Source organism: Hyla sarda, chromosome 7 (assembly GCF_029499605.1).
Source record: "Hyla sarda isolate aHylSar1 chromosome 7, aHylSar1.hap1, whole genome shotgun sequence".
NCBI classification, from domain to species: domain Eukaryota; kingdom Metazoa; phylum Chordata; class Amphibia; order Anura; family Hylidae; genus Hyla; species Hyla sarda.
Window position 1 is genome coordinate 753865 of NC_079195.1, and position 18834 is coordinate 772698.

The window sequence follows — 18834 nt, forward strand, 5'->3', positions numbered from 1 at the left end:
TGAACCATATGTGCCGACCCTTCTCATAGGTAACCATAGAGTATAAGGGAAATTCAGTGCAATTCTACCTCAATTCAGTTTCTAAACAAAATAAAAAAAGTTACTTCTCTTCTTTTTGAGGGACTGTAGATGAACTGTAACTATTATATTATTTTTTGGTGTCCTAAAAGTAAAAAAAAATATGGTGAAACTGCCATGCTGCTACTAGCAGGCTCTAGTTCTATCTTTTAGCCCTATAGCCTTCTATGTAGGGTGATACAAACAATGTTTGGTGATGCTATATAGATGACGTCTTTTATAGAACAGCCATATTGCTTCCTTCCTTTGATACCATAAAAGACCCTCTAGAACAGTGGTCTCCAAACAGTGGTCCCACCAGGTGTTTGCAAAATCATTTTTGAAGACCACTGTTCTAGATCCAAACCTGTCCCAGTCCAAGTGCATATCTTCTTGGAGAACAAATATAAAACCTACACATGTGACTTGTGTCCTCACCTTGTCTCCGGCCTGTGGCCTCATCAGTGACACTTGGTCGTATCCTCTCCTCAGCAGAGCCCAGATTGCATCCAATTTACCCTGCAGGGACACATGTCAGAAGTGAGCTCACCCAGAAGAACTACAGGACACAGAGATATTTATGTCACTTTGTCCTTACCTTGATAGGACTGTACCACTTCCTCTCCTGGGAGTTGTTACGGTGGGAGTTTTTCTTCGGTTTCGGCTCCCAGGGCTCGAACTCCTGCTCTGGCAGTTTAATGACTGCGTTTTTGGGTTTCTCGAGTTTTGCTCCTTCTTCTGTAGACCCCTTATCACCCCATCTCACCTACAGTAAGATAAATTCTGTGAGGTACAAAGTACATCCCGTAACACATGTCTGCAGAATATGACTACACAGGAGCTCTGTGTAGTGATTGTTCCTCTGTTATAAATCCTGGAAATGTATATGTACAACTGGGAGTTACAAGTCAATGGGGTGTGCAGAAATATGCTTTAAATACCACAACTGCCCTTCATTTTACCTCCATCCTCTTAATTCCCCCGACTCCTCTTCCTCCATAATATGACGCATCCACGGTCGGCCATTTTTTCTTTGGAAAACCATCCTCGTCGTCAGATTCCTGAGTAAGCAAAAAAATTAAAATGGACGCTCACTATACATTCCTTCTCAGATGTCCCAGCCCTGCAGAGTAAGTTACATGATGATTCGGGAACATATCCTGTGGTGTACGTTAAATTAGGAGGGCCCTATAGCAAATATCCATTTAGGCATCCTATTATGGGGTCTGATTTTGCCACCAGGACAGAAGGGTCTGGTGATTATTTTCCCTTTGCTTTAAGCCATTGTTCCATTCCACCCTCCATTAATTTGCTGACAATGCAGGTCCCTGGAGCCTCTATGTAGGGTTATCCAGACAATGGTCAGTGACGTTACATAGACGACGTCTTTTATGAAACAGCCATATTGCTTCCTTGTGCTCTTATGAATTTAAAATAAAATCCTCTACTCTTGGTAAATCTTGGTTTTCCTTTGCAAGGGGATGGGTTGGTGTCGACATATTTACAAAAATTACTGATCACAACCCTTGGACCATTGGAGGATTGTATCAGTGATAACTTGTCAGAAAGAGATGTCGGAGGAAGGGGGAGGAGAAATGTCCATATGCCCAGGAGACTCTTGTATTAATGATGACAGGAAGTCACTTCCTTTGATTCCAGAAACCAAAGACAAAAAAGAGACTGAGACACAGATCCTGAACATTTCAGCTTTTTGGCTGTGATTCCCATGTGGACCCGCCAAGCACAAAACAGCAAGAATTCTAGTGACAAAAATTCAGAGGGAGTATGGAAACATTCCAAAGATCATGTGATACTTGGGACTTTTTGGGCAAGAATGAAATATCATGTGACCACAACAAAGAAGTCAAACCAGAATTTAATTTAAGAATTATTCTTCCAAATGATAAAAGGGATGGATCCTTCGGATCCTCAGTAGCGCTATAGGGCCCATCCACGGGGGGGGGGGGGGGGGGGTTACCATAGACCAGAATGGTACCATTGACTGTCCCATTTTATTATTTAAAAGGTCAATCTTGTCCCATTTTTAAAAAAAAGCTAAACAGGATAAAATGAAAATTTCTGCGTTATTTTGGGCCGCAGCAGCCGCAGGTCACGGCCTGTGCTGCCTAATCTTAATATCAACGGATTCACTGAAATATACACAACTCCAAAAACATTCCACAAAAAGTTCTGCATGTGTGTGTACAAATATATATATATATATATATATATATATATATATATATATATATAGTCAGTACCAGATTGTGAGTCTGGCAGAAGTCAAGCTGATCATACTGTGTAACTGATAGCCAAGACTACAGCGCCTCTGCAGGAGATATAAGGCATTACATCACACAGATTAACCTCAACTGGCCAGGAGAGCCACCAATGGGACGGCTGTAGGGTGTAACCAACATCCAACTGCTGGGACCCCCAATCCCTAGAATTTAGCAATAGCAGAGCCAGGGACCCACGGGGCCACTTTTCACTCACCAGTTCTGCTGCTGAACTGTGATGTCGGCCCCCAAGGAGTGGAACAGAAGGAAGTCGGGAATGTTAGGAGGAGGGGAGTCTGGACCTTTGCGTAGACCCTGTAGCGGGCACCAGAACAGCAACTAAACTACAGCTGGCATCAACTCCAGGAGCTGTAGGGAACCAAAGCAGTGGGGCAGTATGTCTGGACTGCTGGGGGCAAAGAGGAGGGGGGCAAAGAGGAAAGGGCCTATAACTATATATGGGGGCACAGAGGGGCCTATAACTATATATGGGGGGCACAGAGGAGCCTATAACTGTATGTGGGGGCACAGAGGAGCCTATAACTATATATGGGGGGCACAGAGGATCCTATAACTATATATGGGGGCACAGAGGAGCCTATAACTATATTTGGGGGCACAGAGGAGCCGATAACTATATATGGGAGCACAGAGGAGCCTATAACTATATATGGGGGCACAGAGGAGCCTATAACTATATATGGGGGCACAGAGGAGCCTATAACTATATATGGGGGGCACAGAGGAGCCTATAACTATATATGAGGGCACAGAGGAGCCTATAACTATATATGGGGGCACAGAGGGGCCTATAACTATATATGGGGGCACAGAGGAGCCTATAACTATATATGGGGGGCACAGAGGAGCCTATAACTATATATGGGGGCACAGAGGAGCCTATAACTATATATGGGGGCACAGAAGAGCCTATAACTATATATGGGGGCACAGAGGAGCCTATAACTATATATGGGGGGCACAGAGGAGCCTATAACTATATATGAGGGCACAGAGGAGCCTATAACTATATATGGGGGCACAGAGGGGCCTATAACTATATATGGGGGCACAGAGGAGCCTATAACTATATATGGGGGGCACAGAGGAGCCTATAACTATATATGGGGGCACAGAGGAGCCTATAACTATATATGTGGGCACAGAAGAGCCTATAACTATATATGGGGGCACAGAGGGGCCCTATAACTATATATGGGGGGCACAGAGGAGCCTATAACTATATATGGGGGGCACAGAGGAGCCTATAACTATATATGGGGGGCACAGAGGAGCCTATAACTATATATGGGGGCACAGAGGAGCCTATAACTATATATGGAGGCACAGAGGAGCCTATAACTATATATGGGACATAGAGGGGGCCTATAACTATATATGGGGGCACAGAGGGGCCTATAACTATATATGGGGGCACAGAGGGGCCTATAACTATATATGGGGGCACAGAGGAGCCTATAACTATATATGTGGGCACAGAGGAGCCTATAACTATATATGGGGGCACAGAGGAGCCTATAACTATATATGGGAGCACAGAGGAGCCTATAACTATATATGGGAGCACAGAGGAGCCTATCACTATATATGGGGGCACAGAGGAGCCTATAACTATATATGGGGCACAGAGGAGCCTATAACTATATATGGGGGCACAGAGGAGCCTATAACTATATATGGGGGGCACAGAGGGGCCTAGAACTATATATGGGGGCACAGAGGGGCCTAGAACTATATATGGGGGCACAGAGGGGCCTATAACTATATATGTGGGCACAGAGGAGCCTATAACTATGTATGTGGGCACAGAGGAGCCTATAACTATGTATGGGGGCACAGAGGAGCCTATAACTATATATGGGGGCACAGAGGAGCCTATAACTATGTATGGGGGCACAGAGGAGCCTATAACTATGTATGGGGGCACAGAGGAGCCTATAACTATGTATGGGGGCACAGAGGAGCCTATAACTATACATGGGGGCACAGAGGAGCCTATAACTATACATGGGGGGCACAGAGGAGCGTATAACTATATATGAGGGCACAGAGGAGCCTATAACTATATATGGGGGCACAGAGGAGCCTATAACTATATATGGGGGCACAGAGGAGCCTATAACTATATATGGGGGGCACAGAGGAGCCTATAACTATATATGGGTGGCACAGAGGAGCCTATAACTATATATGGGGGCACAGAGGAGCCTATAACTATATATGGGGGCACAGAGGAGCCTTTAACTATATATGTGGGCACAGAGGGGCCTATAACTATATATGGGGGGCACAGAGGGGCCTATAACTATATATGGGGGCACAGAGGGGCCTTTAACTATATATGTGGGCACAGAAGAGCCTATAACTATATATGTGGGCACAGAGGGGCCCTATAACTATATATGGGGGCACAGAGGAGCCTATAACTATATATGGGGGCACAGAGGAGCCTATAACTATATATGTGGGCACAGAGGAGCCTATAACTATATATGGGAGCACAGAGGAGCCTATAACTATGTATGTGGGCACAGAGGAGCCTATAACTATATATGTGGGCACAGAGGATCCTATAACTATATATGGGAGCACAGAGGAGCCTATAACTATGTATGTGGGCACAGAGGAGCCTATAACTATATACGGGGGCACAGAGGAGCCTATAACTATATACGGGGGCACAGAGGAGCCTATAACTATGTATGTGGGCACAGAGGAGCCTATAACTATATACGGGGGCACAGAGGAGCCTATAACTATGTATGTGGGCACAGAGGAGCCTATAACTATATACGGGGGCACAGAGGAGCCTATAACTATGTATGTGGGCACAGAGGAGCCTATAACTATATATGTGGGCACAGAGGATCCTATAACTATATATGGGGGGCACAGAGGAGCCTATAACTATATATGGGGGCACAGAGGAGCCTATAACTATATATGGGGGCACAGAGGAGCCTATAACTATATATGGGGGCACAGAGGAGCCTATAACTATATATGGTGGCACAGAAGAGCCTATAACTATATATGTGGGCACAGAGGAGCCTATAACTATATATGGGGGCACAGAGGAGCCTATAACTATATATGGGGGCACAGAGGAGCCTATAACTATATATGGGGGCACAGAGGAGCCTATAACTATGTATGGGGGCACAGAGGAGCCTATAACTATGTATGGGGGCACAGAGGAGCCTATAACTATATATGGGGGCACAGAGGAGCCTATAACTATATATGGGGGGCACAGAGGAGCCTATAACTATATATGGGGGGCACAGAGGAGCCTATAACTATATATGGGGGCACAGAGGAGCCTATAACTATATATGGGAGCACAGAGGAGCCTATAACTATATATGGGGGGCACAGAGGAGCCTATAACTATATATGGGGGCACAGAGGAGCCTATAACTATATATGGGGGCACAGAGGAGCCTATAACTATATATGGGGGCACAGAGGAGCCTATAACTATATATGGGGGCACAGAGGAGCCTATAAATATATATGGGGGCACAGAGGAGCCTATAACTATATATGGGGGCACAGAGGAGCCTATAACTATATATGGGGGGCACAGAGGAGCCTATAACTATATATGGGGGCACAGAAGAGCCTATAACTATATATGGGGGCACAGAGGAGCCTATAACTATATATGGGGGGCACAGAGGGGCCTATAACTATATATGGGGCCACAGAGGAGCCTATAACTATATATGGGGGGCACAGAGGGGCCCTATAACTATATATGGGGGGCACAGAGGAGCCTATAACTATATATGGGGGCACAGAGGAGCCTATAACTATATATGGGGGGCACAGAGGAGCCTATAACTATATATGGTGGGCACAGAGAAGCCTATAACTATATATGGGGAGCACAGAGGAGCCTATAACTATATATGTGGGCACAGAGGAGCCTATAACTATATATGTGGGCACAGAGGGGCCTATAACTATATATGGGGGGCACAGAGGGGCCCTATAACTATATATGGAGGGCACAGAGGAGCCTATAACTATATATGGGGGGCACAGAGGAGCCTATAACTATATATGGGGGGCACAGAGGGGCCTATAACTATATATGGGGGGCACAGAGGGGCCCTATAACTATATATGGGGGCACAGAGGAGCCTATAACTATATATGGGGGCACAGAGGGGCCTATAACTATATATGGGGGGCACAGAGGGGCCCTATAACTATATATGGGGGCACAGAGGGGCCTATAACTATATATGGGGAGCACAGAGGAGCCTATAACTATATATGTGGGCACAGAGGAGCCTATAACTATATATGGGGGCACAGAGGGGCCCTATAACTATATATGGGGGGCACAGAGGAGCCTATAACTATATATGTGGGCACAGAGGAGCCTATAACTATATATGGGGGCACAGAGGAGCCTATAACTATATATGGGGGGCACAGAGGAGCCTATAACTATATATGGGGGCACAGAGGAGCCTATAACTATATATGGGGGCACAGAGGAGCCTATAACTATATATGGGGGGCACAGAGGGGCCCTATAACTATATATGGGGGCACAGAGGGGCCCTATAACTATATATGGGGGCACAGAGGATCCTATAACTATATATGGGGGCACAGAGGAGCCTATAACTATATATGGGGGCACAGAGGGGCCCTATAACTATATATGGGGGGCACAGAGGAGCCTATAACTATATATGGGGGCACAGAGGAGCCTATAACTATATATGGGGGCACAGAGGAGCCTATAACTATATATGGGGGCACAGAGGAGCCTATAACTATATATGTGGGCACAGAGGAGCCTATAACTATATATGGGGGCACAGAGGAGCCTATAACTATATATGGGGGCACAGAGGAGCCTATAACTATATATGGGGGGCACAGAGGAGCCTATAACTATATATGGGGGCACAGAGGAGCCTATAACTATATATGGGGGCACAGAGGATCCTATAACTATATATGGGGGGCACAGAGGAGCCTATAACTATATATGGGGGCACAGAGGAGCCTATAACTATATATGGGGGCACAGAGGATCCTATAACTATATATGGGGGCACAGAGGAGCCTATAACTATATATGGGGGGCACAGAGGAGCCTATAACTATATATGGGGGTATAGAGAAGAGAGGACCCATAACTATATGGGGGGGGAGGGGATTGGGGGGTCCAACTATATATGGGGGCAGTCTAGGGCCCTACTACTATATAGGGGCAGTATAGGGGCTTATAACTACAACTGTATATAACATGGCCCCGTTTTTGCCCCGCGGGTCCCTGGTTCTGCTTTGTCTATTGGGGTATTAATTGGGGGTCCCAGCAGATGGACATTGGTGACATTCTACAGCCGACCCCGTGGTGCCCCTCCTGGCCAGTATGTGTGATGTAATGCCTTGTCTCTCCTGCGGGGGCGCTGTGGCCTCGGCTCTCAGTTACAGGCTCACAATCCAATATATCCTGACTATATATATATATACACACAGAAGTTTTTGTGGAATGTCTTTGGTGTCGCGTATTTTCCGCTGAGGACAAAGGGGACATTGTGTGGAGGCTGCGGAGGACACATATATAAAGGAAGCCTGTGTATATATAGCTGCGGAGGACACATATATAAAGGAAGCCTGTGTATATATAGCTGCGGAGGACACATATATAAAGGAAGCCTGTGTATATATAGCTGCGGAGGACACATATATAAAGGAAGCCTGTGTATATATAGCTGCGGAGGACACATATATAAAGGAAGCCTGTGTATATATAGCTGCGGAGGACACATATATAAAGGAAGCCTGTGTATATATAGCTGCGGAGGACACATATATATAAAGGAAGCCTGTGTATATATAGCTGCGGAGGACATATATATATAAAGGAAGCCTGTGTATATATAGCTGCGGAGGACATATATATATAAAGGAAGCCTGTGTATATATAGCTGCGGAGGACATATATATATAAAGGAAGCCTGTGTATATATAGCTGCGGAGGACATATATATATAAAGGAAGCCTGTGTATATATAGCTGCGGAGGACACATATATAAAGGAAGCCTGTGTATATATAGCTGCGGAGGACACATATATAAAGGAAGCCTGTGTATATATAGCTGCGGAGGACACATATATATAAAGGAAGCCTGTGTATATATAGCTGCGGAGGACACATATATAAAGGAAGCCTGTATATATAGCTGCGGAGGACATATATATATAAAGGAAGCCTGTGTATATATAGCTGCGGAGGACACATATATAAAGGAAGCCTGTGTATATATAGCTGCGGAGGACATATATATAAAGGAAGCCTGTGTATATATAGCTGCGGAGGACACATATATAAAGGAAGCCTGTGTATATATAGCTGCGGAGGACATATATATATAAAGGAAGCCTGTGTATATATAGCTGCGGAGGACACATATATAAAGGAAGCCTGTGTATATATAGCTGCGGAGGACATATATATATAAAGGAAGCCTGTGTATATATAGCTGCGGAGGACATATATATATATAAAGGAAGCCTGTGTATATATAGCTGCGGAGGACACATATATAAAGGAAGCCTGTGTATATATAGCTGCGGAGGACACATATATATATAAAGGAAGCCTGTGTATATATAGCTGCGGAGGACACATATATAAAGGAAGCCTGTGTATATATAGCTGCGGAGGACACATATATAAAGGAAGCCTGTGTATATATAGCTGCGGAGGACACATATATATAAAGGAAGCCTGTGTATATATAGCTGCGGAGGACACATATATATAAAGGAAGCCTGTGTATATATAGCTGCGGAGGACACATATATATAAAGGAAGCCTGTGTATATATAGCTGCGGAGGACACATATATAAAGGAAGCCTGTGTATATATAGCTGCGGAGGACATATATATATAAAGGAAGCCTGTGTATATATAGCTGCGGAGGACACATATATATAAAGGAAGCCTGTGTATATATAGCTGCGGAGGACACATATATATAAAGGAAGCCTGTGTATATATAGCTGCGGAGGACACATATATATAAAGGAAGCCTGTGTATATATAGCTGCGGAGGACACATATATAAAGGAAGCCTGTGTATATATAGCTGCGGAGGACATATATATATAAAGGAAGCCTGTGTATATATAGCTGCGGAGGACACATATATAAAGGAAGCCTGTGTATATATAGCTGCGGAGGACACATATATATAAAGGAAGCCTGTGTATATATAGCTGCGGAGGACACATATATAAAGGAAGCCTGTGTATATATAGCTGCGGAGGACACATATATAAAGGAAGCCTGTGTATATATAGCTGCGGAGGACACATATATAAAGGAAGCCTGTGTATATATAGCTGCGGAGGACATATATATATATATACGGTATATAAAGGAAGCCTGTGTATATATAGCTGCGGAGGACATATATATATAAAGGAAGCCTGTGTATATATAGCTGCGGAGGACACATATATAAAGGAAGCCTGTGTATATATAGCTGCGGAGGACACATATATAAAGGAAGCCTGTGTATATATAGCTGCGGAGGACATATATATATAAAGGAAGCCTGTGTATATATAGCTGCGGAGGACATATATATATAAAGGAAGCCTGTGTATATATAGCTGCGGAGGACACATATATAAAGGAAGCCTGTGTATATATAGCTGCGGAGGACATATATATATAAAGGAAGCCTGTGTATATATAGCTGCGGAGGACACATATATAAAGGAAGCCTGTGTATATATAGCTGCGGAGGACACATATATATAAAGGAAGCCTGTGTATATATAGCTGCGGAGGACATATATATAAAGGAAGCCTGCGTATATATAGCTGCGGAGGACACATATATATAAAGGAAGCCTGCGTATATATAGCTGCGGAGGACATATATATATAAAGGAAGCCTGTGTATATATAGCTGCGGAGGACACATATATAAAGGAAGCCTGTGTATATATAGCCGCGGAGGACACATATATATAAAGGAAGCCTGTGTATATATAGCTGCGGAGGACACATATATATAAAGGAAGCCTGTGTATATATAGCTGCGGAGGACACATATATATATAAAGGAAGCCTGTGTATATATAGCTGCGGAGGACACATATATATAAAGGAAGCCTGTGTATATATAGCTGCGGAGGACACATATATAAAGGAAGCCTGTGTATATATAGCTGCGGAGGACACATATATATAAAGGAAGCCTGTGTATATATAGCTGCGGAGGACATATATATAAAGGAAGCCTGTGTATATATAGCTGCGGAGGACACATATATATATAAAGGAAGCCTGTGTATATATAGCTGCGGAGGACACATATATAAAGGAAGCCTGTGTATATATAGCTGCGGAGGACACATATATATAAAGGAAGCCTGTGTATATATAGCTGCGGAGGACATATATATAAAGGAAGCCTGTGTATATATAGCTGCGGAGGACACATATATATATAAAGGAAGCCTGTGTATATATAGCTGCGGAGGACACATATATAAAGGAAGCCTGTGTATATATAGCTGCGGAGGACACATATATATAAAGGAAGCCTGTGTATATATAGCTGCGGAGGACACATATATATAAAGGAAGCCTGTGTATATATAGCTGCAGAGGACACATATATATAAAGGAAGACTGTGTATATATAGCTGCGGAGGACACATATATAAAGGAAGCCTGTGTATATATAGCTGCGGAGGACATATATATATAAAGGAAGCCTGTGTATATATAGCTGCGGAGGACATATATATATAAAGGAAGCCTGTGTATATATAGCTGCGGAGGACACATATATATAAAGGAAGCCTGTGTATATATAGCTGCGGAGGACACATATATATAAAGGAAGCCTGTGTATATATAGCTGCGGAGGACATATATATAAAGGAAGCCTGTGTATATATAGCTGCGGAGGACACATATATATAAAGGAAGCCTGTGTATATATAGCTGCGGAGGACACATATATATAAAGGAAGCCTGTGTATATATAGCTGCGGAGGACATATATATAAAGGAAGCCTGTGTATATATAGCTGCGGAGGACACATATATAAAGGAAGCCTGTGTATATATAGCTGCGGAGGACACATATATAAAGGAAGCCTGTGTATATATAGCTGCGGAGGACACATATATAAAGGAAGCCTGTGTATATATAGCTGCGGAGGACACATATATATATAAAGGAAGCCTGTGTATATATAGCTGCGGAGGACACATATATAAAGGAAGCCTGTGTATATATAGCTGCGGAGGACACATATATAAAGGAAGCCTGTGTATATATAGCTGCGGAGGACACATATATATAAAGGAAGCCTGTGTATATATAGCTGCGGAGGACATATATATATAAAGGAAGCCTGTGTATATATAGCTGCGGAGGACATATATATATAAAGGAAGCCTGTGTATATATAGCTGCGGAGGACACATATATAAAGGAAGCCTGTGTATATATAGCTGCGGAGGACACATATATATAAAGGAAGCCTGTGTATATATAGCTGCGGAGGACACATATATATAAAGGAAGCCTGTGTATATATAGCTGCGGAGGACACATATATATATAAAGGAAGCCTGTGTATATATAGCTGCGGAGGACACATATATATAAAGGAAGCCTGTGTATATATAGCTGCGGAGGACACATATATATAAAGGAAGCCTGTGTATATATAGCTGCGGAGGACACATATATAAAGGAAGCCTGTGTATATATAGCTGCGGAGGACACATATATATAAAGGAAGCCTGTGTATATATAGCTGCGGAGGACACATATATAAAGGAAGCCTGTGTATATATAGCTGCGGAGGACATATATATATAAAGGAAGCCTGTGTATATATAGCTGCGGAGGACACATATATAAAGGAAGCCTGTGTATATATAGCTGCGGAGGACACATATATATAAAGGAAGCCTGTGTATATATAGCTGCAGAGGACACATATATATAAAGGAAGCCTGTGTATATATAGCTGCGGAGGACACATATATATATAAAGGAAGCCTGTGTATATATAGCTGTGGAGGACACATATATATAAAGGAAGCCTGTGTATATATAGCTGCGGAGGACACATATATAAAGGAAGCCTGTGTATATATAGCTGCGGAGGACACATATATAAAGGAAGCCTGTGTATATATAGCTGCGGAGGACACATATATAAAGGAAGCCTGTGTATATATAGCTGCGGAGGACACATATATATAAAGGAAGCCTGTGTATATATAGCTGCGGAGGACACATATATATAAAGGAAGCCTGTGTATATATAGCTGCGGAGGACATATATATATATAAAGGAAGCCTGTGTATATATAGCTGCGGAGGACACATATATAAAGGAAGCCTGTGTATATATAGCTGCGGAGGACACATATATATAAAGGAAGCCTATGTATATATAGCTGCGGAGGCCAGATGTATCCTGACAGGGGAAGTCCAGATAATGTATGGCGCTGTGAACTAGGATCCTGTTGGACGGTCCATGGCTGACCCCGCGGGTTACAGAACGATTAACCCCTTCCATTCCAGGGTCTCCTAGTTAAATATTCTTGTGTGATATTTACTGTATTGCGGTATTATACACCACATGCATGGCGTCCTACTTACCGGTTCCGGAGGAGGAGGTGGCGGCGGTTCTCTGATCACCTGTAAACCAGACGCACGTTAGTAACAATTCCAGACCATGTGCTGTATAATGTCTAGCCAACATGTAATACCCAATTTAACCACTAGTGGCCGCTGTAGGGAAAAACCATAGCTTTTCCCGGCGATCATAGGTGATCAATGAGTCTTGTTCAGGGTTTCCCAACCAGTGTGCCTCATGCTGATGCAAAACTACAACTCCCAGCATGCCCGGACAGCCAAAGGCTGTCCGGGCATGCTGGGAGTTGTAGTTTTGCAATAGCTGGAGGCACACTTGGTTGAAAAACATTGATTTAGGGGGAATAAAAAAAATATATATATAAAAAAATAGCTGCTTTCTTCCAGGAACAGCGCCACCCATGTCCGCAGGTTGTGTGCGGTATTACAACTCCTCTCCATTCATAGCTGAAATACCATGCACAACCTGAGGACAGGGGTGGCGCTGTTTCTGGCGCTAAAGTCATGCCCATATAGCGACAAGACATATAACAGTAATGCTTATCTGTCATGGGGGGGGGGGGGGCATGTATTTCTATTCAATGACTGCAAGCAGAGGTATGGAAACCCATTGATGGTGGCTCCATATATATATATAGCACCAGGACTCACCACTGTGCAGCACAGCGGCCAAAACCACCAAAGGAGCGCCAGGAACAGCAGGAGGAAGAGGATGAGGAGGGCGATGAACAGGATGATCCCGGTGCGCTGTGGAAGACATGGCGTTATTACAGGTGACCGCAACCGGACGCCAATATCAGTCTATTAAATGTTACAGGGCGACGTATCAAAGGGTAAAAATCACAGAATATACAATCAATACAGACACACATTAATAATACGGCCATATCGTGCGCAGATAGAGACAACCCACAAAATACCGTCAGATAGCGCCCGAATAATAATCAGCAATCGAATAATACTGCCCTATAACTCCTGCAAAAAACGAAATACAACTCCCACATAAAACCGCCACATGGTGCCCAGAAAATGTGCTGTATCCAAATAACACTTCCTGAAATCGATATTATCGCCATATAGATCTTGCAAAAATTTTAATACAGCTCCTACAAAATGCCGCCATATAGTGCTCAAATATGCCGTATCTAAAAAAAATGCTCCCTTAAACAAGTAATATCGCCATATAGATCCCACTTGCACTGAAATAAGGCTTTTTCGCATAATACCGCCATATAATGCTCAAATAATATGCAATATCCAAATAATACTCCCTTAAACAAGTAATATCGCCATATAGCTCTTATTAAAACGGGGATACAGCCCCCACATAATACCGCCATAAAGTGCCTAAATAATATGCAGTATCCAAATAATGCTCCCTGAAACAAGTAATATGGCCATATAGGTCCCACGAACACTGAAATACAGCTCCTACATAATATCGCCATATAGTGCCTAGATAATATACAGTATAGAAATAATACTCTCTTAAGTAGAAATTAATGCCATATAGATCTCGCTAAAATTTTAATACAGCGCCCATGAACTGCCGCCACACAGTACCCAAATAATATGCCGTATCTAAAAAATACTTCCTTAAACAAGTAACCTCGCCATATAGCTCTCGTAAAAACAAAAATACAGCCCCCACATGCCATATAGTGTCCAGATAATATGCAGTATTTATATAATGCTCCCTTAAACAAGTAATATTGCCATATAGCTCTCACCAAACCCAAAATACAGTCCTCACATAATACCGCCATAAAGTACCCCAGATATTATTCTGTATCCAAATAATGCTCCATAAAACAAATAATATTGCCAAATTACTATCACAAGAAACAAAATACAACTCCTACATAATACCGCCAAAAAGTGCACAATTAATATGCAGTATTCAAATAATACTCTCTTAAACAAGTAATATCGCCATATAGCTGTGGTTAAACTTGAAATACAGCTTTAACATAAAACCGCCACATAATGCTCAGATATTATGCAGTATCCAAATAATACTCTCTTAAACAAGTAATATTGCCACATAATATTGTAAAAACCAAAATACAGCTCCCAAATAATACCGCCATATGGTGCACAAATAATATGCAATGTCCAAATGGCACAAAGTAACATTGCCATATAACTCTCACAAATACTGAGATACAGCTGCCACAGAAAATCGCCATATAGTGCCCAAAAAAATATTAAGTATCCAAAATATACTCTCTTAAACAAGTAATATCGCCATATAGCTTTTTAAAAATCCTAAATACAGGTCCCTTATACAACCGCAATATAAAATTGCCAGATAATATGCAGTATCCAAATTACACTCACTTGATTTATATGGCAATAATACTTAATCTTGCAAAAATGTAAACACAGCTCCCACAAAATACCGCCATATAGTGCCCAAAAAATATGCAGGTTCAAAATAGTACTACCTTAAACAAGTAATATGGTCGTAAAGCTCTCATACAAACTGAAAAACAGCTCCCACATAATACTGCCACATAGTGCCCAAATAATATGCTGTTTCTAAGTAATATTGCCATACAGATCCAACAAACTCTGAAATACATATCGCACATAATACTGCAATATAGTGCCAAAATTATATGTAGTATTCACATAATACTTCCTAAAAGAAGCAATAATGTTATACAGCTGTCACAAAAACTGAAATACAGCTCTCATACCATAACGCCATATAGTGCCCCAAATCATATTCAGTATCCAAATGATACTCTCCTAAACAAGTAATATTGCCATATAGCTCTTGCTAAAACCAAAATACAGCCCCCACATAATACCGTCATATAGTGCCCCAAATATTCAGTATCAAAATAATACTCCCTTAAACATGCAATATTATTAAATAGATTCCACAAACACTGAAATACTGCCCCTGTATAATACCGCTATATAGTGCTCAAATATTATCTCTTAAGCAAGCAATATTGCCCCATAGCTCTCACAAAAACTAAAGCACAGCTCCCACATAATACTGCCATATAGTGCCCCAAATATTCAGTATCTAATAATAATCCTCCCTTAAACAAGTATTATCGCCATGTAGCTCATGTAAAACCAAAATACAGCTTCCACATAATGTCGCCTCATAGTGTCCAGATAATATGCAGTATCCAAATAATATTCCCTTAGAGAACTGCTATATAGTTACCACAAAACACTGAAAGGTAGCACCCACATAATACCGCCATATACAGCCACATAATACTGAAAGGTAGAAAAGGACGTCCATGAGAGGAGCCGCCTGTGATACTTACACACTGTGTGCTGGTGATGCTGACAGAACTGGAGATGAAGTTCAGGCCCATGTTCATACTGACCTGCAGATAGATCACCCTACAGGAGAAAAGACAAAATCACAACAACACATTGACATTGTGTCCAGATATGTAGTGATATATAGTGTCCAGATATGTAGTGATATATAGTGTCCAAATATATAGTGTCCAGATAAGTAATGATATATAGTGTCCAGATATGTAGCGATATATAGTGTCCAGATAAGTAATGATATATACAGTCCAGATATGTAGTGATATATAGTGTCCAGATGAGTAATGATATATAGTGTCCAGATGAGTAATGATATATAGTGTCCAGAAGAGTAATGATATATAGTGTCCAGATAAGTAGTGATATATAGTGTCCAGATGAGTAATGAGATATAGTGTCCAGATAAGTAATGATATATAGAGTCCATATATGTAGTGATATATAGTGTCCAAATATATAGTGTCCAGATAAGTAATGATATAAAGTGTCCAGATATGTAGCGATATATAGTGTCCAGCTGAGTAATGATATATACAGTCCAGATATGTAGTGATATATAGTGTCCAGATATGTAGTGATATATAGTGTCCAGATGAGTAATGATATATAGTGTCCAGATGAGTAATGATATATAGTGTCCAGATGAGTAATGATATATAGTGTCCAGATGAGTAATGATATATACAGTCCAGATATGTAGTGATATATAGTGTCCAGATAAGTAATGATATATACAGTCCAGATATGTAGTGATATATAGTGTCCAGATGAGTAATGATATATAGTGTCCAGAAGAGTAATGATATATAGTGTCCAGATAAGTAGTGATATATAGTGTCCAGATGAGTAATGAGATATAGTGTCCAGATAAGTAATGATATATAGAGTCCATATATGTAGTGATATATAGTGTCCAAATATATAGTGTCCAGATAAGTAATGATATATAGTGTCCAGATATGTAGCGATATATAGTGTCCAGATGAGTAATGATATATACAGTCCAGATATGTAAAGATATATAGTGTCCAGATAAGTAATGATATATACAGTCCAGATATGTAGTGATATATAGTGTCCAGATGAGTAATGATATATAGTGTCCAGAAGAGTAATGATATATAGTGTCCAGATAAGTAGTGATATATAGTGTCCAGATGAGTAATGAGATATAGTGTCCAGATAAGTAATGATATATAGAGTCCATATATGTAGTGATATATAGTGTCCAAATATATAGTGTCCAGATAAGTAATGATATATAGTGTCCAGATATGTAGCGATATATAGTGTCCAGATGAGTAATGATATATAGAGTCCAGATATGTAGTGATATATAGTGTCCAGATAAGTAATGATATATACAGTCCAGATATGTAGTGATATATAGTGTCCAGATGAGTAATGATATATAGTGTCCAGATGAGTAATGATATATAGTGTCCAGATGAGTAATGATATATAGTGTCCAGATGAGTAATGATATATACAGTCCAGATATGTAAAGATATATAGTGTCCAGATAAGTAATGATATATACAGTCCAGATATGTAGTGATATATAGTGTCCAGATGAGTAATGTTATATAGTGTCCAGAAGAGTAATGATATATAGTGTCCAGATAAGTAGTGATATATAGTGTCCAGATGAGTAATGAGATATAGTGTCCAGATAAGTAATGATATATAGAGTCCAGATATGTAGTGATATATAGTGTCCAAATATATAGTGTCCAGATAAGTAATGATATATAGTGTCCAGATATGTAGCGATATATAGTGTCCAGATATGTAGTGATCTATAGTGTCCAGATATGTAGTGATATATAGTGTCCAGATGAGTAATGATATATAGTGTCCAGATAAGTAATGATATATAGAGCCCAGATATATAGTGACCAGATAAGTAATGATATATACAGTCCAGATATGTAGTGATATATAGTGATATACAGGGTACAGATATGTAGTAATATATAGAGTCCACATATGTAGTGATATATAGTGACCAGATATGTAGTGATATATAGTGTCCAGATAAGTAATGATATATAGAGTCCAGATATGTAGTGATAGAGTCCAGATATGTAGTGATATATAGTGTCCACATAAGTAATAATATATATAGTCCAGATATGTAGTGATATATACTGTCCAGATAAGTAATGCTATATACAGTCCAGATATGTAGTGATATATAGTGTCCAGATAAGAATGATATATACAGTCCAGATATGTAGTGATATATGGTGTCCAGATAAATAATGATATATACAGTCCAGATATGTAGTGATATATAGTGTCCAGATAAGTAATGATATATAGAGTCCAGATATGTAGTGATATATAGTGTCCAGATAAGTAATGATATATACAGTCCAGATATGTAGTGATATATATTGTCCAGATATGTAGTGATATATATTGTCCAGATATGTAGTGATATATAGAGTCCAGATATGTAGTGATATACAGTGTCCACATAAGTAA

The 18834-nt window shown here is 40.9% G+C and overlaps 1 protein-coding gene across 3 annotated transcripts in view; it reads right to left on the bottom strand.

The window, feature by feature from the left end:
• Positions 1-18834, bottom strand: part of LOC130281657 (anthrax toxin receptor 1-like) — a 159947-nt gene that overhangs the window by 3066 nt on the left and 138047 nt on the right. For all 3 annotated transcript variants that reach the window (XR_008846068.1, XM_056529108.1, XM_056529109.1), the window contains exons 12-17: positions 16329-16407; positions 13687-13782; positions 13042-13080; positions 1020-1118; positions 656-823; positions 496-576 (exon numbers count right to left, since the gene is read on the bottom strand). Coding sequence is in view for 2 of the 3 variants with exons in the window: in XM_056529108.1 (XP_056385083.1) it covers positions 496-576; positions 656-823; positions 1020-1118; positions 13042-13080; positions 13687-13782; positions 16329-16407 (562 nt within the window). In the remaining variant the exon portion in view is untranslated. The remainder of the gene's footprint in view (positions 1-495; positions 577-655; positions 824-1019; positions 1119-13041; positions 13081-13686; positions 13783-16328; positions 16408-18834) is intronic.